Genomic DNA, 27,563 nt, shown 5'->3' with positions numbered 1-27,563 from the left:
ATCTAATTGGCTTCCCATGAGTAGAAGGCCTTGTGTTTCTAGAAGTCAAAGCAAGGATTGACAGAGTTTAGAAAACAACCAAAGGCTCTTGGGCCTACTGCATACAGCATGACTCGACTGGCAGGAATTGTGATCTTTTGGAATTTATTTGTATTTTTTTCTAATATTTGCCAAACATACCTTTCTTGGAGAGAATGGTACAGTTCACACTTCACATTTGTAGAAGTAGCAAGAAATAGAGATTTCATTTCGACAAAATAGATCATTCTCCCCTCAGCTAGTACATCTCTCAAGCTGATTGGACTGTCCTGCTCACCCACCCCACAGGATATACCTGGGTACCAAACAGCACCTCTGAAAAGGGAGTCCAGGCCAGTCCTCAAACAGGTTGTTTTCCCAAGCAGATTTCCCTCCCTCAATGCATCTCTTTCACAATGGCCAATTTAGAGTTGTTCAAGGGCATTATTGTTTCTTCCACTGGGGCAGAATTTCAGCATTTGAATCTGCAAGGAAAACAAATGGCAGGTTCAAGTTCTTCTGATGCAGTCAGCTTAGCATGGGTTTATTATTTTTTTAATATTTTATTTATTCATGAGAGACAGAGAGAGGCAGAGATACAGGCAGAAGGAGAAGCAGGCGCCTCACAGGGAGCCTGATGCAGGACTCAGTCCCCAACCAGGATCACACCCTGAACCGAAGGCGGACTCCCAACCACTGAGGCACCCAGGTATCCCTAGCATGGATTTCAAATGGTCTACTGTCTCTTGTAGGATCTCTCTAGTTTTGCTTTCTTTTTTTCTACTTCACCAATCAAGCCCAAGTTGAGACCTTTCATCCAGTCTTCCTGTCTCCCTCTCCTCTTCATCCTTGTCCCTCTCTCCCTTAGATCTTCCCTCTGGACTTCCCTCTGGACTCTAGGTCCCAAGTTGGAATCACTCCCTTCACTGGCCTCTGAACTCTCTGGGCACTGCCTATTTTAATCACATTGCCATTGGCTTTTCCTATGGTTTTGAATACTCAGCATCTTTCTCAGTTTTTGTGAACGCAGTCTTCTCTGCCAGCTCATTTGGGGCTCCCTCATGTCTTATTTTGCTTTTCTTTCCAGAGGACTCAGTCTTTTATCTATTAACATGCATTCTTTCATTTAACACAACAATTTTGAGCATTTACTACACATTAGGTTCTAGACTAGAAGCTTGGGATGCATTCCCCACCAAAGCCTGAAAGGATAGGCCTGAAACCAAGCCAGGAACCCAGATAGAGAAGTTTGGAGGGGTCTGTGGGAACAAAGGAGGAGAATGACTTGCTCTAGCTAGGGGAGGCTCCAGGCTTTTCAAAGCAGAGAATGGAGGAGAAAAGTGTTCTGGGAAGAGGAAATAGCATATAGAAAGTTGAGGGGGCATTACAGAACATGGTGTATCTTTGGATTTTATGGAGTTTAGTGTCACTGATGATGGGATGCAAACAGAAAGAATGGTAGGAGAGGATGCTGGAAAAGTAGTTTGGGATCCAACCACTAAGAGGAAGGAAATTAACTAAAATTTATATTATTTCCTTTTTTTTTTTTAAGATTTTATGTATTTATTCATGAGAGACACAGAAAGAGAGAGGTAGAGACATGGGCAGAGGGAGAAGCAGGCTCCATGCAGGAAGCCCGATGTGGTACTCAATCCCAGAACCCCAGGTTCTCGCCCTGAGCTGAAGGCAGACACTCACTCAACCGCTGAGCCACCCAGGCATCCCAATTTATAGTATTTCCTTTAATCCTTACAATAACGTCTTCCAGATTTTACTATCTCCACTTTGCCTGTGAGGAGCCTGAGGTTTCTAAAGGTTAAGTGACAAATGGGAGGCAGCAGGTTAAGAGCAATGGTTAAGAGCATGGACTCTAGAATCCTGGGTTCCATTCCTAGCATCTCCACTTTGGGGTGGCACTGTATACTTGTTAGCTTCTTGGATCTTGTCTCTCATTTGCTAAAAGGGAGTGGTAATAGTAAAGTCTAGTTGGTATGTGGCAGTTGTGGGGGAGCATTAGGTGGATTCAGTTTACAAATGCCTGGGTTGTGGTGTCTGGCTGCCTCAGTCAGTACAATGGGCAACTTTTGTTCTTGGGGTTTAGGATGTAGAGTACTTAAAAATAAAATCTTTTTTAAAAAGTGCCTGGGCAATAAATGTCAGCTTTTAAGTGACCAAACCAGATTCAAACCTCAGTCTGTCTGAGTTTAAGGCCTTTGTGCTTTTTGTGTATATCCTGCTGCCTCCGTTGATTGTGAAGGACCTTGTTTGCAAAGCTAAGGAGAATTTGGATGCCCCTTAGGTAGTGGGGAAGACTGACATTTTTTAAGATGGAGAGTGGTTTGGACTCATTTGTATATTTGAAATGTCACTATATGGAGAGAGTCTGGGGAGACCCATCCTTAGGGAAAGGATGAAGAGGGTGGAGCAAAGAGCAGGGCATGGAGTCATAGGGCTTGCTGGCCGACTGAGTGGAGATGGTGTGAATATCAGTCAAGTCATAGGGGCTTCCCTTCACCAGAGGACATATTGAACTCCACAGGCCAGCTTACAGAGCCTTTTACTCTCTCTTGTTTACTGCTCCACATTCATCTCCCTCTTTCCCTCAACCTCCATACACATAAGGCTACAATCAAGGCACAAAGGCAGGTAACCCAGTTTGTATCTCTACCTACCATCTTCCTACCTGTCCTGTCCCTCCTGTGCAGTCACCATTTTCTGTATCCCACTTAGTACAAATACTGCCACATTATAATAATATTATTATTATTATTAATTAATATTATTACCATATCATCTCATTTTTATTCAATAATCAGGCTCATCCACTAATATAATGCACATAATAATGATATTAGTATAATTAATAATAATATTATTATTATTACCATCATCATCATCTCATTTTTACTCAATCAGGCTCATCCACTAATGCAGAAGCTGTTCCAGTCTTTTTGTGTGTGTGTGTGTGTGTGTGTGTGTGTGTGTGTGTGTTTTGTTGTTCTTTTGTTGTTGTTGTTGTTGTTGTTCCAGTCTTTCTGTCACCTTCCTGGTACCTCACTTTTATTTCTGTTTGCCTGGACCAACTTCTCCCTGATACAGAAACCCCTCTCTCACCAGTTTCCCTCCTCAGGATTGCTGACAGCCTGATACAGAAGCTAAAGTTGTGTACAATCCTGAGCAAAGAGGGACAAGAAAGCTTACCTTTCCTTCCAATGCAGTGGAAAGAAATCCTAGGGTTCTTGGAGCTCCTGAAACTTCAAAAATTATGCTGGCTCTTACTTTAGTATATGTAAATTATTGGTTTTCTTTTTCCCAAGCTGAGGGCTACTTGAGTCAAGGCACAGTATCTGTGGCCCTGGAGATATACAAGCCATTTCTTAAATGAATGAATGACAGACTCTCTTATCGTGTTTTACACATACCCTGTTCTTCCCTCTCATTACTCAGTGCTCCCCAAAAGCACTCCCCACGACCCTGGACATCTTCCGTCCTTCCACAAGTCCATCAGTCATCCAAAGTAAGGAAGATTCTCTCACTTAAGCAGTTATGTGGGTGCAGTTTATAGCCATGGCCACCAGAGGGCCCTTTCAAAGCTTGGGCTTCCTGTGAGCAGCTTCACAAGAGCTTCTTCACTTGTGTATTTCAGATTAGAAGCAGGTTCTTTTATTCGTTTCAGACTGAAATCTAAGGTGTTCTTAGAGAAAGGCTCTTAGAGAAAAAAAAATTTTCATACCATGCCTTTCAAAGACTACTTTTCTAGGGGTGCCTGGGTGGCTCAGTGATTGAGCATCTGCCTTTGGCTCAGGTCGTGATCCCAGGGTCCTGGGATCCAGTCCCGCATCAGGCTCCCTGCAGGGATCCTGCTTCTCCCTCTGCCTGTGTCTCTGCCTCTCTCTGTGTGTCTCTCATGAATAGATAAATGGAATCTTTTTTTAAAGACTACTTTTCCAGCTATCTCTAGAAATTTCTAGGGAAAAATACTCTTCTAGAGTAGGGACAAGAAAAATGAGCTTGATGTTATGATAATCTGCCGCTTGTTCAGAACTTTTGAGGGAGAATACCCGAGTGAAGGGTAGCACCAGCCCACCTCCTGCTCTAAGCTTCAGCCTGTCTACCTAGGGTACTTCATCTTATGTACCCACCCCTGGTCAGCTGCTCCTTCAAGTGGAGGAACTCTGGTTGTGGAAGACTGCTTCAGCAAGTCACAAATCTTTTAACCTCAATTGTGTCATCAGTAAAATGGGAATGCAGACATTTACCACATCTATCTCACAGAGCTGTGTCAGGGTAAATGAGTAAATGTATATGAAAGTGCTTTGAGGGACACCTGGGTAGCTCAGCGGTTGAGCATCTGCCTTTGGCTCAGGGTGTGATTCTGGGATCTGGGATCGAGTCTCACATCGGGCTTCCTGCATGGAGCCTGCTTCTCCCTCTGCCTACATTTCCACCTCTCTTTCTGTCTCTCATGAATAAATAAATCTTTAAAAAAAAAGTTCTTTGAAAAATGTGGTATCCTGTGCCACCTCCACTTCCCTGCTTAGGTCACATTCCAAGATTAGGATGAACACAAACAATAAGCAGATCACAGCAGTTATACAAATTGTTGAAGGGAAATGGTAGAAAATCTCAACTTTTTAATGATTAAATATATATTACTCTTTAACCTTACATAAAATAAATTTCTATTAATCAGCCTAAAATTATAACTCAAAAGGATTATTTCAAAGATAAGAAGATAGTTATTGAAATTTTGAATATCAGCATATCATCTTGTAGACCTAAATTTTTATTTTTGTGTGTGATTGTCTAAATTTATTTCAACACACTTTACCAAAGTAAGTTACACACTATTTTTCCTGGTATTTTTCCCTAGAACTGGTAGATAATTATATGATTTAGAATTTTCAAGGCAGTAATTCTTTGTATCTAACAGACTCTAGATAATCTGAAGGAAGGGAAACACCACCTACGTGTACGGCCTGCAGACATACCTGTTGCTGAGAGAGCATCTTTGAACTACTGGCGAACATGGAAGTGTATCAGCAAACCCTCAGAATTTCCCATAAAAAGCCCTGCCTTCACAGGTATATACTCACAGGCTGACCTTTCCTATAGCCCACACCAGCTTCCCTTCTCACCCTAACAGAAGTGGCTTCCATCCAGAGAGTACTCTGATTTCTGAACTAGTTTTGGATGATCTCTCTACCTCCCCACTATCTCCTTTGATCTTGTACTGTACAACATGCCCTCTCCAAGGCTGCTTACCCACTGAAACTAAACATCCCTCGGATCAGTGAGAACCACATTTGTTCCTTTGCATGCTGGCTCCACTTGGGTAAGGCTGGGCTGCATTCTCCGCCCTCCTAGTAGTCAGAGAACTCCACCAACATTTCAAGTCCCTTCTAACTACTACACAAGAAGTGTCCCAAAATGATCACTATATCTTGGGTAACTTGCAATATGGATTGGCCTATCTGAGACACCAGAACAGCCAGTCATGATTATTGATGGGTTTTGAGCTTCCAAGAGAGTCAAAAGCATCTATTTTGTCTGTGAGTTACAATGGTTAGTTTGATCAATTAAAAAGAACCAAATAGGTAACTTTGGGTTACCCCCAAAGTAATGACTTTGGGTACATAAGCTAAAATGTAACAACATGTCCTACTACCCTTCATTGTAGAAAAAAATAGATTTCTATGTCTTCCTCCCCACCATACTCCTGTGTGTGCTGTTAGGGCTACCTCTAGAGGGGAGGGAAAAGGAAGCACCTGGCACAGACCATCGCTGGGTTGATCTCTCCAGCTTCCTCCGGGACCCTGGGATCAGTGAGAGCCCTGGCCTCTGAGAGGTGGTGATACCCCTCTACACATTCTCTTCCAGGCCTACATGATAAGGCACCTTTGGGACTCATGGACACACCATTGTTAGACACGGAAGAGGAAGTACACTACTGTTTTCTGCCCCTAGACCTAGTGGCCAAGTATCCAAGCCTGGTGACTGAAGACAATCTGCTGTGGCTGGCTGAGACTGTGGCCTTAATTGAGTGCGAGTGCAGCGAGTTCCGCTTCATTGGTGATTGCTCTATCCTGGGGGTGGGGGGCTGATAGGGTCTATCCACCCCTCCCCATTTACACCTCATGGAGGCTCAGCTTGGCGCTTAGGGCCTCGGAAACTTAGCTGAAGTGGTGGAGGCATGACAGAGCATTCTGGAAGGCAAGCAGATTCCCGGCATTAGACTCCCACGAACCTCGGGGCTATTTTATTCCCTGTTCATTTGGGGATGGCCTGGGTATAAAGGGGAACTGGCAGCTGCCTGCAGTGATCAGGAGCCACAGGAGTTGGCGTGAAGGGCAAGGCCTTAAGCTGGGCTCCAAAGTCAGCTACTCTGTAGCTTGCCTTTATGTATCCATCTGGGTGGGCTCCAGGCCTTAGTTCCTCTCACCATAAAATGAGGAAGTAGGGTTTCCTATCCCTATTCCTTAGTTTTAAAGAATGGTCCCTACTTACTCTCGTATCCACTAAATCCAGAATAAAAGAGAAGGAGGGTGTATGGTGAAAGGTTCCTCAGAATCATTGTAAAATTGTCTGCTTGAGCTCGTGGGCTAGGGAGGGAGGATATCTTCAACCCTGGACAGAGAGAACCTCTTTCCCTCCACACTCTGGTCAGGATGTGAACTGAATGAGCTCTTTGATTCCAAGATACTGCTGCTGCCTAGATGAACAGGGTAGGAAACACCCAAGTTGTACTGGGGCCCAAATGCCTGGAACCCCAGCCATTCCTACTTAACAGTCACCTGGAAAATTGTCTTGATGTGCTTCTGAATCTCCAAGTTGATTCACACAGGACATTAGCATTGGCTCCATCTCTGCCTCCCACACTGCAATCCAGGCAGGGACAAACTGCAAGTGCCACCTGCCAGCCCAGCTCAGCTGGGCCATTCCTCTGTAAGTGGCAAGACAGACATTTTGGAATGACCTGCTCTTGGGTCAAGACTCACAGGGTAAGTCTCGAAGTCACAGTTTGTTCACCAGGAGGGCCTGGCCTGGGACTCCCAGGTCAGGCCAAGGGAGGTCAAACTCATGGACTCAGACACAGGAAAACAAAGTAGTTTGGGGTCTTTCACCTTGAAACCACAGGCTCAAAGCTAATCTAACCAGGTATGTTTAGAACTTGTTTCAGAACAAGGAGAGTCTAGGATGTGTTGCAGTACACAAACCTGCCAAAACCTGGACCTATGATTAAATAAGAAATAACCTCCTTAATCATTTTGTTTCCCTTTGCTTTTCAAGTGAATTTTCTACGCTCACAGAAGATTTTACTACCAGATAATTTCTCCAATATAGACGTGTTAGAAGCAGAAGTGGAAATTCTGGAAATCCCTGAACTCACTGAAGCTATAAGGTTGTACCGGATGAACATGGGTATGTCACCAGGGGAGCCTTGCCTTCCCCTTGACATTCTGGGGCAGTCCAGGCTTGAGTTGGAAAAGCCAAGAACAAATGTCTCCCCTCCGTCCCACAACCATTTTGGGCTTTAGGCAGTGGTGAAAGAGGGGCGGGTGTTTTGGCTGACTTAGAATCTAAGAAGAACAATTTCAGACTGAAGCCCTGTGTGCCCCGTGTCTGCTCAGCGTCCCACTGAGCTGTAGATAGCTCAGCCCAGCCTGGGTGGGGAAACCAGGCTTGAGGATCCTAGGGAGGGAGGTTGGGCCCAAGCACAAGCTTCCCAGGGGTGTGCAGATCTGCCCTGCTTGTAGAAGTGGTGAGCAACTGTGAACTTGCAGCACCTGACTGACACTGCCATCCTATCTCTTCCAGGCATAGCTGGAGGGCATGGGAAACTCTCAGGCAAATTCTCCATTAGTGCTTCAGTTATCTCACCCACTCCCAAATTTCCTTGTTTCCCTACTTTACAACCTCTGGCTGCTGTGCCTGTCTCTGCCGTCTTCTGACACTTCCTAACTGTGGTCCAATCCAGGCCTTCATGCCCCCAGCCCTACCTCATTCCAGTTTCCTCCTCATGTTTTTTTAACTTGCCTTTTATCATCCCATTTCCCATCCTGCACATCTATGGAAGCTACTGTGGATGCTGCAAGGAGCTAACTACCCCAGTGTGACATGCTGAGAATGTATAGAACTTACACATGTGAAATTTGGCCTGTGCATCACCAGACATTTACCCATGGGAATAAGGTCTTTCCCTTTGTTTAGGCCCAGCTCTCCCAGCCTCCTCATCAGGCAAAATGGGAGTGCTATCCTATCTGGAAGTAGTGGCAGCCTGCAGCAGGTTTCAGAAGCCTGTTCCAGGGTCTTCCAATCCACTTAAGGGGGGGGGGGGGGATTCAAATCCCTCCTTCCAGAGCTTCTATTTGTCAGAGAACATGGTCATTGAGAGATGAGTAGAGCAGTGCCTGCTCCACAAGAGCTATGTGAAGATGGAGGGAAAGCATATTTGCAGCCAGGCTCTGCAAACAATGCAGCAGCCCTCAAATACAAAGCATGGTTTTTGCCTTTTATAAAACACATGACTAAGGGAAACAGCTCTGGTAGCCTTGGAGATGGGCAAAGCTGCCCTCACATCCTAGCTCTGCCCCACCTAGCTTTGTGGTGTGGGGCAAAGTACTTACTTAATCAGCCTCTCAGGATAGTTTCCTCATCTGTGATACAAGGATGGCATGACCCCTCCTGTAGGGTCACTCAGAGGACTGCAGATGATCCATGAAAATCACCCAGCAGCTTGCCTACTGGGCCATTGTGGCCAATGGGATAGGATCCTATAGATTGTGCATGTTCCCACTGCAGAACAAGGTCCTGCCCATGAACCAGCAACCCAAGTACCCAATCTGAAAGTAACACCACATAGTTTGTCTCTGGGGAAAATTCTGCCCAGGAGTGATAGGAGCTGTGAATCTGAGAAGCCTGTGATGCAGATCAGGTTCTGTGCGATGGTTGCCGATCCCCCATGGATGATTAGAGCAGAGCTTGGAACTAAGGGAGATTCCTGCAGAGGCTAGAGCCAATTGGCTGCTCTCCTGAAATTTCTGAAATTCAAATGTTAATGATAGAGCAAATTAGCACCCCCAACCCTACCTCCCAATAAATAACTTGACCTTTCAATCTAAGTATTTGAAAAATTATAGTGATTTTGAGAAGATCCAGATTTGGCTGTGCAAGGAAATTAGCTCCCTCTAAGCTTCTTTAGTACTAATTCAAGGCAGCAGTAGGAAGCAAAACCCAAAGCTTCCAATAGTTATGACCATGAGGGGTCTAGGAGTCACCCCATTCTCACCGGCACAGGTGGCTGTTCCCGGACCTCTTGTTCCCCGCCAAGCCCTGGGAAGGGGGGCCATGCAGCAGGCCTGGAGTCTGTGAAGCCGTTGTACATGATGGCCCTGGGTCTGCTTGTCAAGTACCCAGACTCCGCACTGGGACAGCTCCGCATCGAGAGCACGCTGGACGGCAGTAGACTGTACATCACAGGGAACGGGGTCCTCTTTCAGCATGTCAAGTAAGGCCCTCTTCAGAGAGCAGCTTGGTCCCACTCAAGCTGGTCTTTGCCTTTCCTCAGGAACCAACCTGGGGCCCTGCCCATGAGCCAGAGGGAAGTAGTGTCCTTAGGGGCAAACTCATAACTTTTAGCTACACCCACCACCAACACTAAACTCAGGTCTTAGAGGAGAGTACAAGTGCCAAGTACAAGGGTTCCCAAGGTTCAAAGGCTTCAGTTGGGTTCATATTTCTGTTTTTTGCAATCCATTGCTGTTTTTAGCCTCTTCTAGGTCTAAGATGACCAGACCACAGTCACAACCCTCAGAGTGCTAGATACTTCCTCTGCCATGCAGATCTTTCTACAAAGGTCCTCCCCAACCCCAACCCTTGGGAGGCTTGCTAGATACACAGAAGGGCCAGAGCTGGGGGTGACCTCCAGAAGCAAAGCAAAGAAGGCTTTCTGAAGGAGGTGATACCTGGCCTTTGGCTCAAGGCATGAGCTCAGAGTGCCTCCATTAGTGCAGGAGCATGGACTCTAATCCTGTTTTATAGAAAGGTAAACTGATGTTCAGAGTGGGGCAACTCTCTTAGGGTCACAAAATATATTGGTACCAAAACTAAACATAGAAGTGGGTTTTCCTGAGCCCCTGGGAAGAAGGTCAGCCAACTCTGGGCATTTCAGGCTTTTGTGGCCCATACCACCCATCTCTCTCAGAGATGTCCCATCCCTGATGTCATAGAGGGCAAAGACAAGTGCCTTTGGAGGCAAAGGGTTGATGTTCAGACCCCCAGCCTCTTTACTAGGCACACATGGTATTTGTAATCTCCCAAGACCATGGCAGGCTGCTAAACAGTAATTGAGATATCATGGGCAGATACTTATGGGGGCAGAATCAGAGTAGCTGGGCCCTGGCCTGGCTTGTGGAACCTTAGGCAGAGTCTAGAAAATATATCAAACTAGATGGTGAGCCTGTGTGTCCAGGTTCAGTCTCCTACAAGACATCACCAGATTTCTGGTTAAAGCAGGAAATATTAGTGACCGAAGGTTTGAGCCAGGGTGAGGAGCAAGGCATTCTAGATATGAAAAGTTGGCAGGCTGGACTCCCTTGGGGTGCAGTGCTGAGATTCTCTCTAACAGGCCTTTCCTCTGGGCAGAAACTGGCTGGGAACTTGTCGGCTGCCCCTGACTGAGACTATTTCCGAGGTGTATGAGCTCTGTGCCTTCCTGGACAAGAGGGATATCACCTATGAGCCAATGAAAGTGGCCCTGAAGACTCATCTGGAGCCGAGGACTCTGGCACCCATGGATGTGCTCAGTAAGTGAGGAAGCTTCTTTATTTGAATTTAGCATCAGAGGAGAGCTTGGGTATCATATAGGAAAGTCAAGACTGGCCAGGGCCAGGAACTAGATGGAAGAGGAGAGGAAAGTCAACATTTATAGGTTTTCCTAGAGGGAAACTTTCATGTTAAGGTACCCCTCCTCACCTCAAACCCATGAGTAGCCTCGAGTAGTATAGACTGGGCAGTACAGACTGACCTCACTATGGGGCCGCTGGGTCCTCAAGCGTAGGACTGCTCTGGCTCTGAGAGCTGACGTGCTGTGCTCATTTGATCCTCATAGCCATCCAGGGAGGAACAATCTCTGGGTCCATTTAACAGACAAAGTAGAGACTCAGGGAAGTAACTTGCTCAAAGTACACAGTGACATCATGATCGAGCTAGAGTTTGAGTCTGAGTCCAAAACTAATTTTCAGCAGCTGTCTTATAACCTCTTAACAAAAAGTTTTAGATCAGGTTTCCACTGTATTGTCATTCAGCAATAGTCAACATTTATTGAGCACCTACCATATACCAGGAAAGAAGTAGACCTAATTAGGAGTATAGAAGTGAGCAAAATGGACCCAGTCCTCATCTTCATGGAGTTCACAATCTAATGATATACCTCTTACTTAACTAAATAACCTGGTTATTTACCCTTTACTCATTTCAAAGCTCATTAGAAACTGGTTCCCAAACATCAGACAAAGCCTAAGTCTAGTCCCCCAGAAAAACGGTCTTGGATTCATCTTCTCAAAATAAAGCCCCATTCTCCAGACATGCCTAGAAGCTTGGTCTCTATAGCAGTGATGATGATTTGATGAGATGGCAATGTGACATTTACCAAACTATACACGCAAACATACAGAGGGACTCCTTTCCACATGAAGTTATACACCCAGCCAGAAACCAGAGGCAGTTGGCAATGCAGGTAGACAGGAACATTAGTCCAGCTTTCTTGAGAGAGGTGGGTGAGGGGAAGAGCATCAGTACCCTTGGGGATGAGATTTTAGAGGTCTCACCTTTCCCACCCCCAGAGTCACCAGCTGACCTTGCAAGCTGCCATTACAAACCTACCTCACCACCCAGGAAATTGTATGGTGAGCTGCAGGGAAGGCCTGAGAGGAGTGGTGTCTAGGATTTCTGCTGCTCCTCAGAGGAGGCAACACAACCTAACTAATGAAAATACTGAGTCTTAGCATATGATATTAACCAAAATGCCCTACCTAATTTCCCTTCTGGTCATGCAGTATGTTCCTTCTCACTGGTTTCCTTAGATGAGAGATGGATGGCAGAAATCACTGTGTATTCCCCGCAACAGATCATCAAAGTTTATGTTGGAAGCCACTGGTATGCAACCACCCTGCAGACCTTACTGAAGGTATGCTGGCCCCAGGCTACCCTCCTTTCTTTTGTGGCTTCTGTGGCTGAGCCGGTTTAGAATCTTGTCACCTGAGCCTCACAGAGCCCCCTAGCGCTTGCTTAGAATAAGACATTTGGGCTCCATGGCTGAAAATACTCTTAGTATATGAGCAGCATGCTAGGAAGGTCCTCAAGAGTTTGGGTAGGGAGGAGACCAATCTGAGGGGTCTGGATCAAGCAAGACGCAGAGTAGGGTTACAAATGCTTTGAGAGGGTTATCTGGTCTGGAATCCAGCAAAACTTGAAGCAGGGATGTTCTTGTCCCTGGATGCTTGTCTCCCCATGATGGCTCCCTGTGGCTAATAAGACAAGGAGATGGAAGTCCCAAAGCCTGTTCTAGAACGGATGAGAAAATGAAGACTGACCTGCCCTTTAACTAACAGACTAACAGAGTCTGGTGTACAACCCCTTGCAGTATCCAGAACTTCTGTCCAACCCTCAAAGAGTGTACTGGATCACTTATGGGCAGACCCTGCTGATCCACGGGGATGGCCAAATGTTCCGACATATTCTCAACTTCCTGAGACTTGGAAAACTGTTTTTACCATCTGAATTTAAGTAAGTGACAAATGGAAAGAAATTATGTGATAAAACCCCTTCCTTCTGCAACAAAAAAACCTTGAGTTTGTAGCCTTCAGGGAGGAGGTTTTATTATTTCCAGTATGTCAACTGCTGTTCAAGGCAGCAGCTCTGAAGGCTGTGCCTCCACCCACACTCCCGCCCCAGCTGCCCAGCCTGATGACATCTTGTCATTTGCAGGGAATGGCCCCTGTTCTGCCAGGAGGTAGAGGAATACCACATCCCATCCCTCTCAGAGGCCCTTGCCCAATGTCAGGCATACAAGTAAGGAAACTTTGCTCTGGACACCACATTCTGGAGTTTGGACCTTTATAGTCCTCTTGAGAATCCTGTCTTAAGTCCCACCTCTCCATTCTCCTTGGGGCTCAGGGGGTGGAACAGGCCCAAGATTGGCCAATGACCTAAGTGAAACCTTTTAAGAGCCCTTCTCCTCCACTGTCTAAAGTTAACTAGCCAAAGGGCAGACCTGACCAACTGGTCGATGACTAGTAGAAGGCTCTGCTTACTGATTCCCTCTTGGAGTCTGCAGGTCATGGACCCAGGAGAAAGAATCTGAAAATGAAGAAGCTTTTCCCATCAGGAGGCTGCATGTGGTGACGGAAGGGCCAGGGTCTCTGGTGGAGTTCAGTAGAGACACCAAAGAAGTAAGCCCCAGCCTTCTTTGGCTTGGTGTTGTCCTGAGTGAGAGTGCTGCCACAGGGTTCAGCAGTGGGCTCTGCTACTGAGGGGCATAGCTGAATTAAAGAGCAGGGCCTACATGGATTCCTAGTGTGGTAACTATGTCTGAAAATTGAAGGAGGTACAGGGAGGTGTTGGCCACTTGTGGCCTAGAATGCTGATAGTATGTTCCTTTGGAGTATGAGAGGCCCCTGGGCTGGCATCACCCCCATTCAGCTGAGCAAAGCTCAAGTGGCTGACCTCTGTGGAGGATGGGATTGATCTGGGTGAGCAAGTGAGGTCTTGAAGGCCCAGATTGTTAGGTCTCAGGTGAAGCTTCAATGTGGAAACACAAAATTCCCAGAGCTGCTGTGTCCTCCTTCCCTAGACCACAGCCTGCATGCCTGTGGACTTCCAAGACTGCAATGACAGGACTCCATGGAACAAGGCCAAGGGAACCCTGGCCAGATCCAGTCAGATGGAGGAGGCTGAGCAGTACTCCCAGGCCATCCAGGTGTCCCTGTGCCGAGGTGCCAAGAGGGCGGGCAATCCCAGTACATACTCCCACTGTCCTGGCCTATGTGCCAACCCCACATACTGGGGGGGCCACCCTGAGAGTCCTCCCAAGAAGAAATGCACCACAGTCAACCTCACACAGAAACCTGAAACCAAAGACCCTCCTGTCACCCCTATGCAAAAACTCATCTCCCTGGTAAGGGAATGGGACATGGTCAATTGCAAACAGTGGGAATTCCAGCCAGTGCCAGTTCCCCAGAGCAGCTCCATGGAGGAAGCTACCCTGCAGCCCCCTTTGGGGAGTGAGGCTGCTTCCCAGCCTGTCACCTCAGCTTCCTGGAAAGGACGTTCCACAGGCTCAGAGAAGGACCTGGGTCAACAGGCAGGGGCTGGAGCTGGAGCCAAAGACAAGGGGCTGGAGCCAACCTTTAAGCCATACTTCCCTGTGAAAAGAGCTGTTACCCTGAAGGATTGGGGCAAGCAGAAGCCAAGGGAGAAAGGTGAGTCCTGCCCCATCATTAACCTCAGTGTCATTTAACAACAGAGAGGGCAAACCCTGGCCAAGACCATGGAGTGCATTAGTGACAAAAGGGGACTAGAACTCTCTATTCGCTGACATCAGATCTGCAAAGCAGCAGGCAGAGATGACCAACACACTGGCATGGCTTGTGGGGCCAAGAGTCTGCACGAAGCATATGGGAAGAGGGTGTCTATGAAATAATAAGAGCACAAAGGAAGCTGGAGGTTAGGGAGTAATAAGCAGGGGAAGGAAGTAGAAGTCTCGGTTGCTTGTGGAAACACAGGTCTTTGGTCTAGCTCTGGAGGCCAGGCTTCACGTAGGGAAGTCATAGGAAATAGGGCTGAGGACATAATTTACCAGGACAGGTCTTGTGGACCAAGTTCAGGACCTGGTACTTTATTCTGATCCTACAGGGTATGGGCAGCCACTGAAGAATTTTAAACAAGGGAGCAAGCAGTCAGGTGTGCATTGAGAGCTTGCTCCAGCAGTAGAGGAAATGCAACAACAGAAGCAGAAGTGTTAGAAGCGGAAGGTCATTCTAGGTCAAACAAGCTAGGCTGTTCAGGGGGGAGGATGTAGGAAAGGATCCACACAGAGAGGGGCCAGGTTTCTGCCCTGTGTGACTGCAGGGGGTGGGTGATTACTGAGGTGGGACAGACAGGAGAAAAAGCTGAAGAGAGAGGCGTGTTGTGTGTGGTGGGGCACTGTGGAGATGACCCAGGGGAGTATGCTGAGAATTGCCATGTTGGGCTATTTCCTCTGTTCCCTCATCTTTCTACAGTATTCTTTTGCTTTTCCTTTTAAAGCCTTAGGCCCTCCTTGGAGGGGCCTTCTTGTGCCCTGCCTGTGAACCCTGAGTTGGTCAGTCTAATGTACTCTTCAGAGTAGACATATGTCAGAAAGCTCACCCAAAAAGGTCCTCCCATTTTACAGTTTTCCAATGATTTCCAGTCCCTCACCTAGAGTATTATCAGCTCTAGTTAATACCAGCCTTAGTTCAAGAGGGATTTGGAGAGTTCCTTGTTGTTCTGAAATGTAGGATTGGGCTTGTGATGCTTCAAAGACAATGGAGAGACGAGAGCCAGGACAGGCCCCTATCAGCAGAGGGTGCCACTTCTGAGAAGCTGGAGGCGGAAGGTTAGGGTAACTGTCTGTGCTGATCTGTCACCAGAGGCTCCTTCCCTGCTTGGGCTCTGAAGTGGCTCAAGGAGGACCCCACCCCTCCCCCCATGTTGTTTTCACAGAAAGCCCTGGCCCTGAGCAGCCTCTGCCTGAGGCTGAGGTGAATAATGCAGGGGTCATCCTCAAAGTGACCCATCCCCCTGTAGTGGGCAGCGATGGCTCCTGCATGTTCTTTGAGGACAGCATCATCTATACCACACAGATCGACAACCTCAAGCATACACCACCTACAGCCAGCCCCCAGCCCAAAGGTGAGACTCTGAAGCCATACCTGGCCCTGTACTTCCTTGTGGAGATGCCTGAACCCCTACCCAGGGTCCTTCAGGAAGAGTCTCCCTCAGCTACCCTACACTTCTCCCCTTATTCCAGGCTGGCTCTAAGGCCTTAGCCACAGGCAGCTGTGGCCAGTCTACTCTCTTCTCCACAGAGGTGACTTTCCTGAGCTTCTCTCTATCCTGGGAAGAGATGTTTTATGCACAAAAATGTCACCGCTTCCTGACTGACATCATCCTGGATTCCATCAGGCAAAAGGACCCCAAAGCCATGACAGCCAAGGTGGTCTCCCTGACCAACCAGCTGTGGGTATGTTTGACAAGCCTCAGACCTTGTTTCTCTACCTGTCTGTCCCCCTGTCCCCACAACAAGTGGTACCAGGCAAGGGGAAGCAAGTCAAGGGGAATAGGTCAGGGGCACAAGGGTGGCAAGAAGAGCACGGATAGGAAGACAGGGCAGTGTCATCTGAACCAAGCCTTGACCAAGAGGTAGTTTGGAATGACAGCCCCTGATTCCTGTAACTCCTGAAGACCAAGGGAAGCCCCTGCTCTGCATCCCACTCTGAAAGACAGGGAGCAAATGTGTGTCAGGCAGCTGCTTCCAGCCCTGTCTGACCAGGGGCTCTCCTGGCAGACCCTGCACATCAGCCCCAAGCAGTTTGTGGTGGATTTGCTGGCCATCACCGGCTTCAAGGATGACCGGCACACCCAGGAACGCCTGTACAGCTGGGTGGAGGTGAGGGCCAGTACCCCACTGGGAATGTTGACCCCATTATACCTCAAATGGATACTGTCCTGCTGCATGAAGGCCAGGCCAGTACTGCCCAAAAGGCAAGGCAGGCAGCTAGACCTCCAGTCCCTGGTCCCAAGGAGGGAGAAATAAGAGCTGAAATTAACCAGTCCAGAGTGATCAAAAAGCAGTATTAGGGCCACTGGTTTTGTGATTTTCCTCCAATGGTACCAATTTTGCCTTCATCACTAACACCCCTGACCATGCCGGGAAGCACATCATGTGAGCCCAAGCTTTTGGGGTGCTGAAATCAGAGAAACTATTAGGAGTCAGACCTTATTAATGGGTGATACTGACTTTACCTACTTAGCTGTATCACCACTTTTGTACGTTCCTTTCATGTATGAGCTGCTTTAAAGCGTTCTTTACCAAAAAAAATGTTCCGTAAAACCAAAGGATTGACCCTTTTGGTTTTTTGATTCCTTAAAATAATTTTAGAGTTGTAAGTTTTTATTTTAACATTGTAGGTGAAAAAGATTTAGCTAATTTCTCATTAATCTGGTATTTCTGTAATCAAGTACCTTATTATGACACTTTATCCTAAACACACCAGTTGCCTATACTATTAGGCCTCTGGTTGGTCTATTGATTGGAAAGGTAATGTCAGCATCTCCAGCTAGAAAATGGAAAACCAGTGGCCCAAAACATACATTTTTGACCCTCTGGTCATTCTGGTAGCCACTCCTAGCCACAGCCTTGTGAGAAGTGTTTGGGCAAAACTGAGCCTGAGAGCATCAGAGGCCACAGACCTTGCCCTACCCCTGCCCCTGCCCCCAGATGGGAGGACCCCGCCCACACAGTGCTAGAGTAGGCAACCAGCCAGGGATAAGACGGGCCTTTCCTTCTAGCTCACACTGCCTTTCGCCAGGAAATATGGTTGCTGCATGGACCTGCTCATCCAGAGGGGCCTGTCAAGGTCCATCTCTTACTCTATCCTGGGCAAGTACTTACAAGAGGGCTAGGGTGACCAGAAATGCGCCCTCACATACCCCCCACCTGCCAAGGCTCATTTTAAGAATGTGTGTGCCCATCTGAAGGTGTGTCAGTCTATTTTTATTATAAATAAAGAGTAATTTACGAGTCAAGGGCCTGGACTCTCTCTGAGACACCAAAGACCTAACAACCACTGAAATAATTTTAGTTAACAACTCTAACTGAAAGCTATTCAAAAGATGTTGAGTCAATATAACCAAACTAACCCAGGAAAAGAAGAGCTGGGCTTGGGCAGCCAGGGCAGTCAACAGTTAAGGGTACAATAGGGGTGGGGTTGCCCTACATTTGAGAAGCTGGCCTTAAGACCAGCGGTTGGGAAACAACAGCTGGGAACCCACCTATGTTCCTCCTGAGGGTAGGGGCAGCCCAGTTGCTGCCCAAAGCCACAAGGCTGGTAGGGTACCACCAGCCAAGAGCATGGAAACACCCACACTCTGCTCTAGTCTAATTCTAACCCGTAACTGGGGTGGGAACTGGAGAGGGAAGAGAAGGGGACATGGGGCCAGGAGCTAAGAATCAGGGTAGTCATTCAGGCTTTGCAGCCAGGCTCCTTAGGAGAAGTCCCTGCCAGTCTGCCACTGGGCACAGATATCAGAAAGAGTAGTCAATAGGGTAGTGCACATGGGCTGGAGGTGGCCCAGGTGGCAGCCACACTCTGGTCACAGCAGATCCTGAGAGGTGACATTTCTTGGAGCAAAAGCTGCTGGATCCACCGTCTGCCTTCCAGCCCGGGCTCAGACCTGTGGTTGACAAGCTAGGCATGACTGCTTGTTTCCTCAACTCAGGGTCCAAGGGGGATCTCTAGGGTATGGCCCTGGCCCTGGCCCACCCACCCCCATTTCCACCTAAAGGAAAGGCAGCCATCGGCCTGGGCTGGGGCTGGCAGATACAGGACAAAATGGTACTCACACAGGACAAGTCCTCAAGTCCCCTGCCCAGGACCTGCCCTGACACACAGCTGCTGTCAGAGCCACTGGATCCACTGACTGATGGGCACTGGGATGAGACCTCTGAGTCCTCAGGAGCTAGGGAGGAGGAAGGTAAGCTGTCAGCAAGGGATGGCCAGACCTTAAGCGATACCAGCCTGCCTCTGCCAGGTATCTTTGAGACCTACTCAAAGACAGCTGACTGCCCAGCTCCACCTCGGCCTCCAGCGCTGCTTCCTCTGGGACGCTGGTAGAATACAGGGGCCAGCGGACTCCCAGAAGAGCCGGGTCTCTGTACAGGTGCAGGTTGAGGGACCCCAGTACAGAGCAAGAGGCGGGGTCTCCAGGAAGGGAACTCCAGGCCCCCAGGTAGCGGCTGTCACAGTCAAACGGGGCCACAGCAATAGAGGCCCGAGAGCGAACTTCTGTGTAAGAGAGAGGGTCAGGTTTGGACAGGCCAGAGCCCACCTGGGCCAGGGTCCTGCAGGGAGCACAGGCAAGGGCTGATGACAGAAGTTCACGTGGCCTCCCACGCAGCCTTCCTTCGCCTCCCACGCAGCCTTCCTCCCCCACGCCCCCTGCAGCCTGCCTGCTACCTCGGCACTTCAGGACATAGTCGACAGTGCGGTCGTTGATAGCTTCCTCACTGGGGGCGAGGTCCCGGAAGGCCTTGTTCCCCACACCCATGGACACCATCTCAGCCATGCGCACCTCTGGGTGGAGAGTGGGCATAGGTGCACATCAGCCTTGTCCTTGGGCTCTGTCCACCCACCCCCTCGAGTGAGTCCTTCCTGAATATCCATACCCAACAGATCGCCCGTCCTGTGCATTGAGCCCTTCTGGTGCCATGCTCTCCTCCCAACAATCCTGGGGGCAGGTATTGCCCTTTTAAAGATAAGGCCTCTGCTACTCAGAGAGTTTAATACTGTGCCCACAGTCAGGGACAGCGATACTAGGACTGCCTGACCTTGCAGTTCTTTCTCCTACACTGGCTGCTGCTGCTGGACCTCCATGCTCCCAAGCATTTCCTGGTCCCTAGGCCCTGCCTAGGCCCCTGTGGGACACTGTAAGCTCTCCAGAGAGGGGATCTTCCATTGAAGCAGGGGACAGGGACACACCCTTGTTGTGGATGGCCTGCCTCCAGAGCAGACGAGAAATGTCAGCCGTCCAAGCCTGCTTAGTGGCCAAGCTGGCAGCCTGAAGCACAAAGGTGTCCCTAGCCTTGCGACGGCGGAACCAGATCTCAAACCGCAGGTTGCTATCCCCACAGCACTCAGTGAGGCCCAGGTCTGCCATCTGTGTGGCCAGGAGAGGGGCTTGGTGAGGCACTGGGTGGGGGAAGGGGGCTGGGAGCACAGGAAGGGTCAGGTGGGCCTACCTTGAAGGAACGCTTATAGGTAAATGTGTCGGTGCCTGTGGGTCCTCGGCGGGGCTTGCTGAAGAGCAGCAGCTCCTCAAAAAGAAAAACGCGGCGCAAAGACTTACGGCGCCCAGTGCGTACCATGAACTCATCCTGTCGCACCAGCTGCCCCTGTTCCTTGAGGTTAACCTGCCAAGTTGGGGCCCAGTGAGTGTCCAGCCTCTGCTGCCCCCTCCCTTCACATGCACTGTCCCCCACGGCCTGGCAGGACTCACATCACAGCCCTGAATGGCATCCATGGCTAGCAGGTCATTGCCGTGTCGCAGCTGGAAGCGCACAAGGCTCTGGGCAGCCCGCAGGGCACTCAGCTCCTGCACAGCACCCCCACAGGCCCGTGCCAGTTCCTGCAGCAGCAATGCATACTTGCTCATGCGCTGGATGGGCTTCAGCAGATAGGAGGCCAAGTCCAGGTGGTCCCCCAGTGCTTGCTGCTTGTCCTGCCAGGTGTGTGGGAGACCATCAGGTGGCTTCAGGGCACTTCCTCCATCCCCTCCACCCCTCCAGTCTTAGGCTCATCTACCTTGAAGAAGGCATGACCGAAGCTGGTCATCAGGGCATCAGAGCGAGGTTTATTCTTGCTGTAGAGTGCATACATCCCAAACTGCACCCTCTGTGAGGACATACAGCTCAGCCCAGGTGCAAGGGGGCCAGCCTCCAAAGTCTGACCCTCATGGGTCAGATACACTCAGCTTTAGAGGACCAAAATGCCAACACACAGCTCCCAGGGAAGCCTCCCCTGATCCAATCTGCCTGGTTTTGAATGAAGGGTACCCTGGCAAGAATAGGCACTGTGCAGAACGGGGTTTGCCCACAGGGCCTCTGCTCCTCCCATTGCTCTGGGAACGCCACTCTGGGATCCCTCACCTCATACTACCCCTTCTCTTGCTCACTACACTCAGCCAAGCCACTTTGACCTGTCTCTTCCTTTCAACCTGATCTTTCCTCTGGATGGAACACTCTGACTCTAGTCCCTCCCTCTGGCCCCAGCTTAAACATCAACTCCTTAAAGAGGCCTCTAACTGCCCCACTCCTGCACCACCACTAATTCACAATCATCTATCTTGATTATTTTCTTCCTGGCCCCAGCTATAATCGAGAGTGCCCTTTTTTATTTCTATGTCTCTTCTTCTATGAGCACCCAGAGGGGCAGGAACCTTGCTGGTCTTGCTCATAGCTGTACCTATCACAGAAGGCTGGCACCAAGCATGCACCCAAGAGCTAACTCTGTTGAGTGCGGCCGAATCAGCTAGGGCTCATGTGGACTACGGGCTTACATGGCGCAGGAAGGCATAGGCTACCCGGGATGGATGCTGGGTACAGGCCTCCAGTTCACGCAGGAAGAAATGACAGTGGAAGTCCCGCAGCTTCTCCAGGTTGCCAAAGAGGTGGGCACGCTGCCCACGGAGGCCCTGGGGCACATCAGGACGATCCAACTCAGGGAAGTAGTTCTCTATGGTGTAGTCAAGAGCACGGACATACTCCTGCTCCGTAGCCACCATCTCTGCCAGCACCAGCTGGAGCCTACCAAATAGGTGGAATCAGGATTAAGGACTTCTCTCCTGCCACTGCCCTCCCTGCTCTGCCCACTGCCTGTACCTGCTGGGGCTCCTGGGGTCGGAGGTGCTTGGCAGAGGCATGGTAGGGGATGACCCTGGCTGGGCACCACCTCCAGCCTCCGGTCCGTGGCAGGCAGCCGCAGTGGCCACGTGGTGGCAGTGGTGGGCAGGCTGTCTGAGACTCTGCCCTAAATTCTGATCCAGGCTGTATGCCTTCCTCAGGGGAGGGGTGGCAGATGCAGCTGGGACTCTGCTGACACACAGGCTAGCCGTGCTGACTGTCATGGTCGTCGTCAGTGGTGGCTTCAGTACGGCCTCTAGCTTCTGGTCCAGTGCCAGCCAGGTGTCCTGGCATTGTGCCCAGGCCCAGCGGCACTCCTGGCGGATGCCCTCAGAACCTAACCCTGTGGCCAGAGCCCACATCTTTCGGAAGTGGGCAGGAGGCAAATCAGGGTGCTTGGTCCAATGCAGCTGCAGCCGTTGCAGCACAACCCCTGGGTGCTCCTGTTCCAGCTCTGCCAACACTCGCTGCCCCTCCTCAGCCCATGTCGAGGCCTATAACACCAAAGCCAGAAAGGCAGTGAAGGTGGAGCCCGCCAGACCACCAAGCGTTCTCTTCTACCCAGTCCCCATCCCCACAGGATGATGGCTCAGGCCATACCGCGCCCCCCCCGCATCGGCTGGATTTTGGGGTCAACCTGAAGACAAGAAGAGAAAACAGGCAGAATGTCCTGAGACAGCTCAGGCTGTGGTAGGGCTAGGCAGCTACCCTTTCATCCCCCACAACCACCTGGGGCCGGGGACAGGACACCCCACCTACCTGCTTGAAAAGATGGAATAGCCTCTCTGCATCTGCCAGCCGCTGCCGCCGCCGGGTCAAAGCCCTGGAGAAGTCAGTCAGCTTGGCTTGCCGGGCCAGAAAGCGGGCCCCAGCGGGCCCCAGTTCAGCAGCCTCCCAGCCAGCCAGTGGCTGTAGAAACTTCTCCCCTCGCCTGACCTGCTCCTGGAGATAGAGACTGGGCTCAGCAGGTTTGGGCCTGGTGGTCTAATCCCAGAGCTCTTTTCCACAAACATCTATAGGTCATTGTCAAGTCTCTCCTGTGAATGAAGACCTTCCCCCCACTCCCCAACTCCCCTCCTCCACGGCCAGGCTTCCTAAAGAAGTTGTTATCACTGCTTCTTCACATCATCAGCCTACTGCAACCTCAGTGCCAGCTCCATCCCTGGCACTTCTCAGGCCTCATCTGACCATCGCTCAGCAGCCTCCAATCCTCTCTCTTCCAACTCCCTAACCCCTCTCCACTCACTTGATTCTCCTGTTCCGTCTCTGGTGGTTCCTCCTCCTGCTCTCCAGCCCTCACCTGGGCCATTCAACACTGATGCTCCTGAACACAGTCCATACCCTCTCTTCCCAGGCAAACTTGTGTGACCAATTTCAAATGTCATCCAAACACCCAACCAAGGGACCTTCACCCAGGTCTCTCTTCTGAATTCCAGGCCAGTCCACATGGCTCCCATTCTCTCATGGTCGTCTCCAAAGCACACACATTACTAGATTGCGGAATCCCCGTCCCCCAGAAGGTCCTTGTCTCCCAGCCCCTCTCTCAGGAAACAGTACTCATTCACCTCTGCAACCTCCCTTTCCTTCTTACCCTATGTATCCACCATCAAATCCCAGCAATTTCTAAAATCAACCTCCTCTGCCACCATCTGGCCAGAGAGAGCATTCCTATTGGGCCACTGCAACTGCCTCTGGACTCTACACACCCATCCTTCAAATCACTGTCTACCCAGAAACTAGGATAATCTTCTTAGAATGTGGATCTGATAATGTGACCTTCCCACTTAAATTTTACACTGCTAGAGCCCAGCAATTTGGCCACTATTTTTCTAGCCTCATTTTACCTCATCTCACCCCACTCTCCCTCCCTCTTCTGCACTGCATTTCAACCTCACTGTCTTGCTTATGGTTCCTCAGGCAACCCATGTTCCCTCCTGCCACAGAACCTTTGCACATGCTGTTTGCTCCCTCAGCCCAGAAATGTATCTTAACCCCAACCTCTCTTCCTCCTGGTTAATGATGACCTATTCTTCTGCTCTCAGCTCAAAAGTCACCATCTCAAGAAAGCTATCCCAACACCCCCCTCTGGGTAAGGTCTTTATTAATAAACTCAGGTAGAACCACCTGTTACTTTTCTCCAGAGCTTCTGCCTCAGTTTGCAAACACATACATGACTTTGAACCTTTGATTACAACTGATGTTTTCTGCTGAGAACTGTACATTCCAAGAGAGAAAAGGATCGATTTGCTTTCACCCATCCTGCATCTCTAGTCCCTAGCAAAGTGGCCCAATAGAATAAACAAGTGACCAAACTCACCTGGGCAACCTGGTCCAGCTCCTGAAAAGGGCCTTTCGCCTGGAGCAGCATGTCCAGTGAGGGCTCCTTTAGCTCCTCGAGGGCTGGCCAGCCCACCTGCTGCAGCCACACTTCAATCTAGAGAGGCACAAGCAGGGAAAAGGAATGCTGCTGTGGTGCGGAGGTCATGCTTGAGATCCGAGGGAGGGCCCACCTGGGCAGATAGCTCCCACCTGGTGTAGTCCACCCTCCTGGGCCTCCAGAGTCTGGACCAACTCTAGTGCCCGTACTCGCCGGTTACTCTGGAGGGTCAACTGGTGCAGCAGTCCATCTACACGGCCATAGAGTTCATCAACCTCATCCACTGCTGACCTGGTACAGGGTACGTGGTCTTAGGGCTTTTAGCTGCCTCGTTCCACTCCACCCTGCCCTGGGACCACAATCCTGGCTAGTTCTGAGCCAGACAGCTGAGTCCTTGGGATAAGATATGATGGATTGGGGCAAGATCTGGGATCTGAGTTCACATCTACCTGTAGTCTGGGCTCAGGGTCACCTCTGGGACTTCCTGCTTCAGCCATGCCAGCTCCAAACCCCCTTGGCATTGTAGCCATGCTAGCCGTGGTGAGTCTAGCACGTGCTCCATCAGGACCCGTGCCTGCTGTAGCAGCCGACCAACTTCCTGTGATTAAGGGCATCGGGTAATGGAGATAAGCATGGGTCAAAAGGGGAGAGACGGGGAGCATTTGGAGAGGTATTGAGGGAACACTCACCCCAGACTCTACAGGCTGGGGCACAGCCTTCATGCTCTCGATGGCCCCCTGGAGCAGGGCACAAGCCACCTGGCAGCTTTGCAGTAGGGCTTCCAGACGCTATACACAGGAGCAGGCATGACCAGAGTATAGTACAGTCTGGTCCCAGGCATCCCAGATCCCAGATCCTTGGCTTTGCACTGCTCAAGCCAACCCAGAAGAGGCTCCTCTGCCAGCCAGGTTGCCTGCCACCCTCCCTATGCCCCACCCACTGTACTTGCCATCCGGAAGTCCAGCCAGGCCTGGTGGGAATAAGGCAGGCCTCCTCCCATTGAAGCCGGCAACCCGGAGGTGGAGACGTGGTTCAGCAGGCTCTGATGAGAAGGCAGCTGCTGCAGCTGCCAGAAAAGAAGGTGGTGACCTAGGCCTAGTGGGATGCACCCCACCTCCACTCCCCTGGCCAAAATGGCTCAGTACCTGCAGCCCAGAAGGCACTTCCTCCGGCATCTTTCCCAGTAGCAGCACCTGGTACACTGACCCTGGGGCTGCTTCCTGCAAGGAATTTGAGTTCAATCATGTCCCCAACCTTACACAAAAGGAATGACTGAAGGCAGGGTATGCTCCACTCCTTTACTCACTTGCAGTTGGCTGAGCGCCCAGAGGAGGGAAGAGCTTGGGGAACAAAGTCGGGCATCCACCAGAACAGTCAGTCCCAGGGCCTGTACTTCAGGCCTAAAGGGCAGGCTTCAGTTCAGTATGTAATTCCCCAATCTTGCCATCTCCTAGCTCAGGTTCCACCCCCCACCCAACTTCCTCCCCATAACCTGGGGATGCCTCGTAGGTAGAGCAGGAGGCAGAGGAGTTCATGGCTAGTGCACTTGAGGTGAAGCCAGGCCGGGCTATGGGCACACAGAAGCAGCACTGCCCGGCCTTCTACATCGCGAGTCCCTGTGGACAGAAGGCAGTGAATACCTACCCAACTGAGTCACCCTACCTCAAGTTCTTCCCGCCTCAAGTTCTTCCCAGCTACCTGGCAAGGTAGCCATGCCACTGGCCAGCAGATCCCAGGCAAGGTCTTGGGCCCGGAGGTAATCAGCAGGCTTAGGGAGGCTAGAGCCACTGTGGTCTTTGGAAGGAAAATGGCTTGGGTCTGTATTGGGCCACCCACCCAGGGACCCCTCCTCAGACCTGGGCTCCAGCTGGAGTAGGGTCAGAGCGCTTCCCACATTCAGGAACTCCCACTCCCTTCCAAGACTTCCTACGCCCAGCCTCCCTTACCTGCCTCCAGTAGCTCTGATGATACCTCAGATGATGGGCCTCCAAGGTCCACCGGATCACTGGTCAAACCCCCAGGACCCAGGTGGACTGGCATTAATCTGCTTGAAAGTTGGTCCCCTGCCAAGCCTCCCCCTTGACTATCACTCTCACCCTGCTCAAGACTGAGGCAGGAGGACATTGGGCACAGGAGGCTCTCCACTCCAGAGGGGATTGGTTCATCTAACCGGAGTGAGGAACCTTCTAACGTGCAACCCTGGCCATCTCCCGACTCGTCTACAGCCAACTGTCCTGGGGGTGACTGAAGTTCCTCAGGCAGGGGGCTCCCCTGGGCTGTCCCTGCTGGTGGACCCGGAGGATTGGAGTCCTTAATCTGCTTGAGGGCAACAGATTCCTCTTCATCCCAGGCATCCCTGAAGCTGCACACAGCAAACCTCCAGTCAGTGGCGTGTCCCTGGGAGTCTGGGGACTCATCCCCAACCTCCAGCGGCCCTTCCATCACCCCCTCCTTAAGGGCGGGCCTGCTCAGGGCAAAGGGGAGAGAGGCTGGGCCCTCAGCGGGTGGCTTCTGCTCATCCAGAAAATGGGTTGATGACAGTCGGAGTACAGCTCGGTGGGTGACCCAGGCGGCCCTAGGCCCTAGGAGGGGGCGGCCTTGGTGCCCAGGCAGAGGGGGCACAGACGCTGCCGCAGTTCAGACCTGAAGAGAGCGGGGAAAGAGTAGAGGTTGGTCCCCGCCCCACCGCACTTACGTGGGCCTCAGCCAGGAGGGCTGCACGCTTGCACGCGCACTCACCGCCGTGCTTTGCTGGCCTATGCGGAAGGGACGCTAATGGCGTGGACGCGGCGCTGGCTAGTGCTGACACCCGCCCACCGGGCCCTGTCTCGCCCCCAGACTCGCGCCCCCAGACCCCGCCCGCCAGCCCCACTCGTGTCCCCGGGACGCGGAGCCACGAAGCCGAGGCCTCGAACCTACCGCACAGCCGTCGACGGCGGGTACAGCGCGCCGCCCGGCGTCCACGGGCGCCGCCTCCTGGCCGGGGGGAGGGACTGCAGGGAGGCGGAGGACGCGGCGCCGCACCGCCCCCTGGAGGCCGGAGGCCGGAGCTGCGTCCCGCCCCCAGGCCCGACGGCAGCCGCCGGGACCCCGGGGAAAGCGCGCAGGAGCCAGCCCTCGCAGCGCCCCCTGCCCGCCGCCGCCCCCTCCCACCCTCGGGTCCCCTTACTTTGACTTGGCTTCTCTGTCGGCGGGGAGGGGGCAGCGACTACCAGAGGTTCCACTGTGCCCATTTCCCGCGCCTGCCTGAGAGCGGTGGAAGCGTCCACGGCAGGCTAAGGCTGTGTACGCGCGGGAGGGTGAGTGATCAGGTGGGTCGGCCTGGGGGCGGGGTGGGGGTGGGGGTGGGGGGACACGTGGGGGCGCCGTCTGCTCCGGAACGCAGGCAGTATGGGGGTGGGGGCTGCACTGCCAGCACTCCTTGAAGAAGAAAAGTGTGGCCGCAGGGGCCCAGGAGGCCCCGAGAAA

The 27,563-nt window shown here is 51.1% G+C and overlaps 2 protein-coding genes across 19 annotated transcripts in view; one reads left to right on the top strand and one right to left on the bottom strand.

Moving 5' to 3' along the window:
• The window catches only part of KCTD19 (potassium channel tetramerization domain containing 19), a 31,953-nt gene extending 14,106 nt beyond the window's left edge, over positions 1–17,847 (top strand). For 7 of the 14 annotated variants that reach the window (XM_077886796.1, XM_077886828.1, XM_077886814.1 and 4 more), the window contains 14 exons: positions 4,952–5,102; positions 5,899–6,090; positions 7,309–7,440; positions 9,316–9,526; positions 10,663–10,823; positions 12,102–12,205; positions 12,662–12,804; positions 13,006–13,089; positions 13,355–13,469; positions 13,871–14,498; positions 15,763–15,951; positions 16,128–16,282; positions 16,607–16,708; positions 17,611–17,847. In XM_077886796.1, the coding sequence (XP_077742922.1) occupies positions 4,952–5,102; positions 5,899–6,090; positions 7,309–7,440; positions 9,316–9,526; positions 10,663–10,823; positions 12,102–12,205; positions 12,662–12,804; positions 13,006–13,089; positions 13,355–13,469; positions 13,871–14,498; positions 15,763–15,951; positions 16,128–16,282; positions 16,607–16,708; positions 17,611–17,724 (2,481 nt within the window). In that variant the 3' untranslated portion in view covers positions 17,725–17,847. Of the gene's footprint in view, positions 1–4,951; positions 5,103–5,898; positions 6,091–7,308; positions 7,441–9,315; positions 9,527–10,662; positions 10,824–12,101; positions 12,206–12,661; positions 12,805–13,005; positions 13,090–13,354; positions 13,470–13,870; positions 14,499–15,762; positions 15,952–16,069; positions 16,283–16,606; positions 16,709–17,610 lie in introns of those variants that run through there. The other 7 variants (XM_077886769.1, XM_077886764.1, XM_077886853.1 and 4 more) reach the window with 7 other exon arrangements.
• PLEKHG4 (pleckstrin homology and RhoGEF domain containing G4) lies at positions 226–27,420 on the bottom strand. Of its 5 annotated transcripts, none has more exons than XM_077886741.1 (22): positions 27,015–27,096; positions 26,042–26,738; positions 25,794–25,889; positions 25,588–25,711; positions 25,402–25,495; positions 25,241–25,315; positions 25,045–25,161; positions 24,785–24,883; positions 24,545–24,693; positions 24,248–24,386; positions 24,036–24,152; positions 22,478–22,660; positions 21,698–22,212; positions 21,400–21,622; positions 20,622–20,711; positions 20,317–20,538; positions 20,060–20,230; positions 19,800–19,977; positions 19,278–19,394; positions 18,870–19,106; positions 18,665–18,780; positions 226–503 (listed from the first exon to the last, which is right to left on the bottom strand). In XM_077886741.1, the coding sequence occupies exons 2-22, from the start codon at positions 26,535–26,537 to the stop codon at positions 444–446; spliced, it is 3,618 nt and encodes a 1,205-aa protein (XP_077742867.1). In that variant the 5' UTR covers positions 26,538–26,738; positions 27,015–27,096; the 3' UTR covers positions 226–443. The 5 variants fall into 5 exon arrangements, with proteins under 5 accessions (XP_077742867.1, XP_077742858.1, XP_077742848.1 ...); XM_077886732.1 differs by lacking the exon at positions 27,015–27,096 and adding an exon at positions 27,265–27,420 and having other exon boundaries at positions 228–503; positions 21,376–21,622; XM_077886722.1 differs by having other exon boundaries at positions 228–503; positions 21,376–21,622.
• Positions 27,421–27,563: the final 143 nt, after the last annotated feature.

The sequence above is a fragment of the Canis aureus genome, chromosome 3, assembly GCF_053574225.1.
Source record: "Canis aureus isolate CA01 chromosome 3, VMU_Caureus_v.1.0, whole genome shotgun sequence".
NCBI lineage: Eukaryota > Metazoa > Chordata > Mammalia > Carnivora > Canidae > Canis > Canis aureus.
Note: the sequence above shows the minus strand (reverse complement) of the source record. Positions and strands in the feature narration are given on the sequence as shown.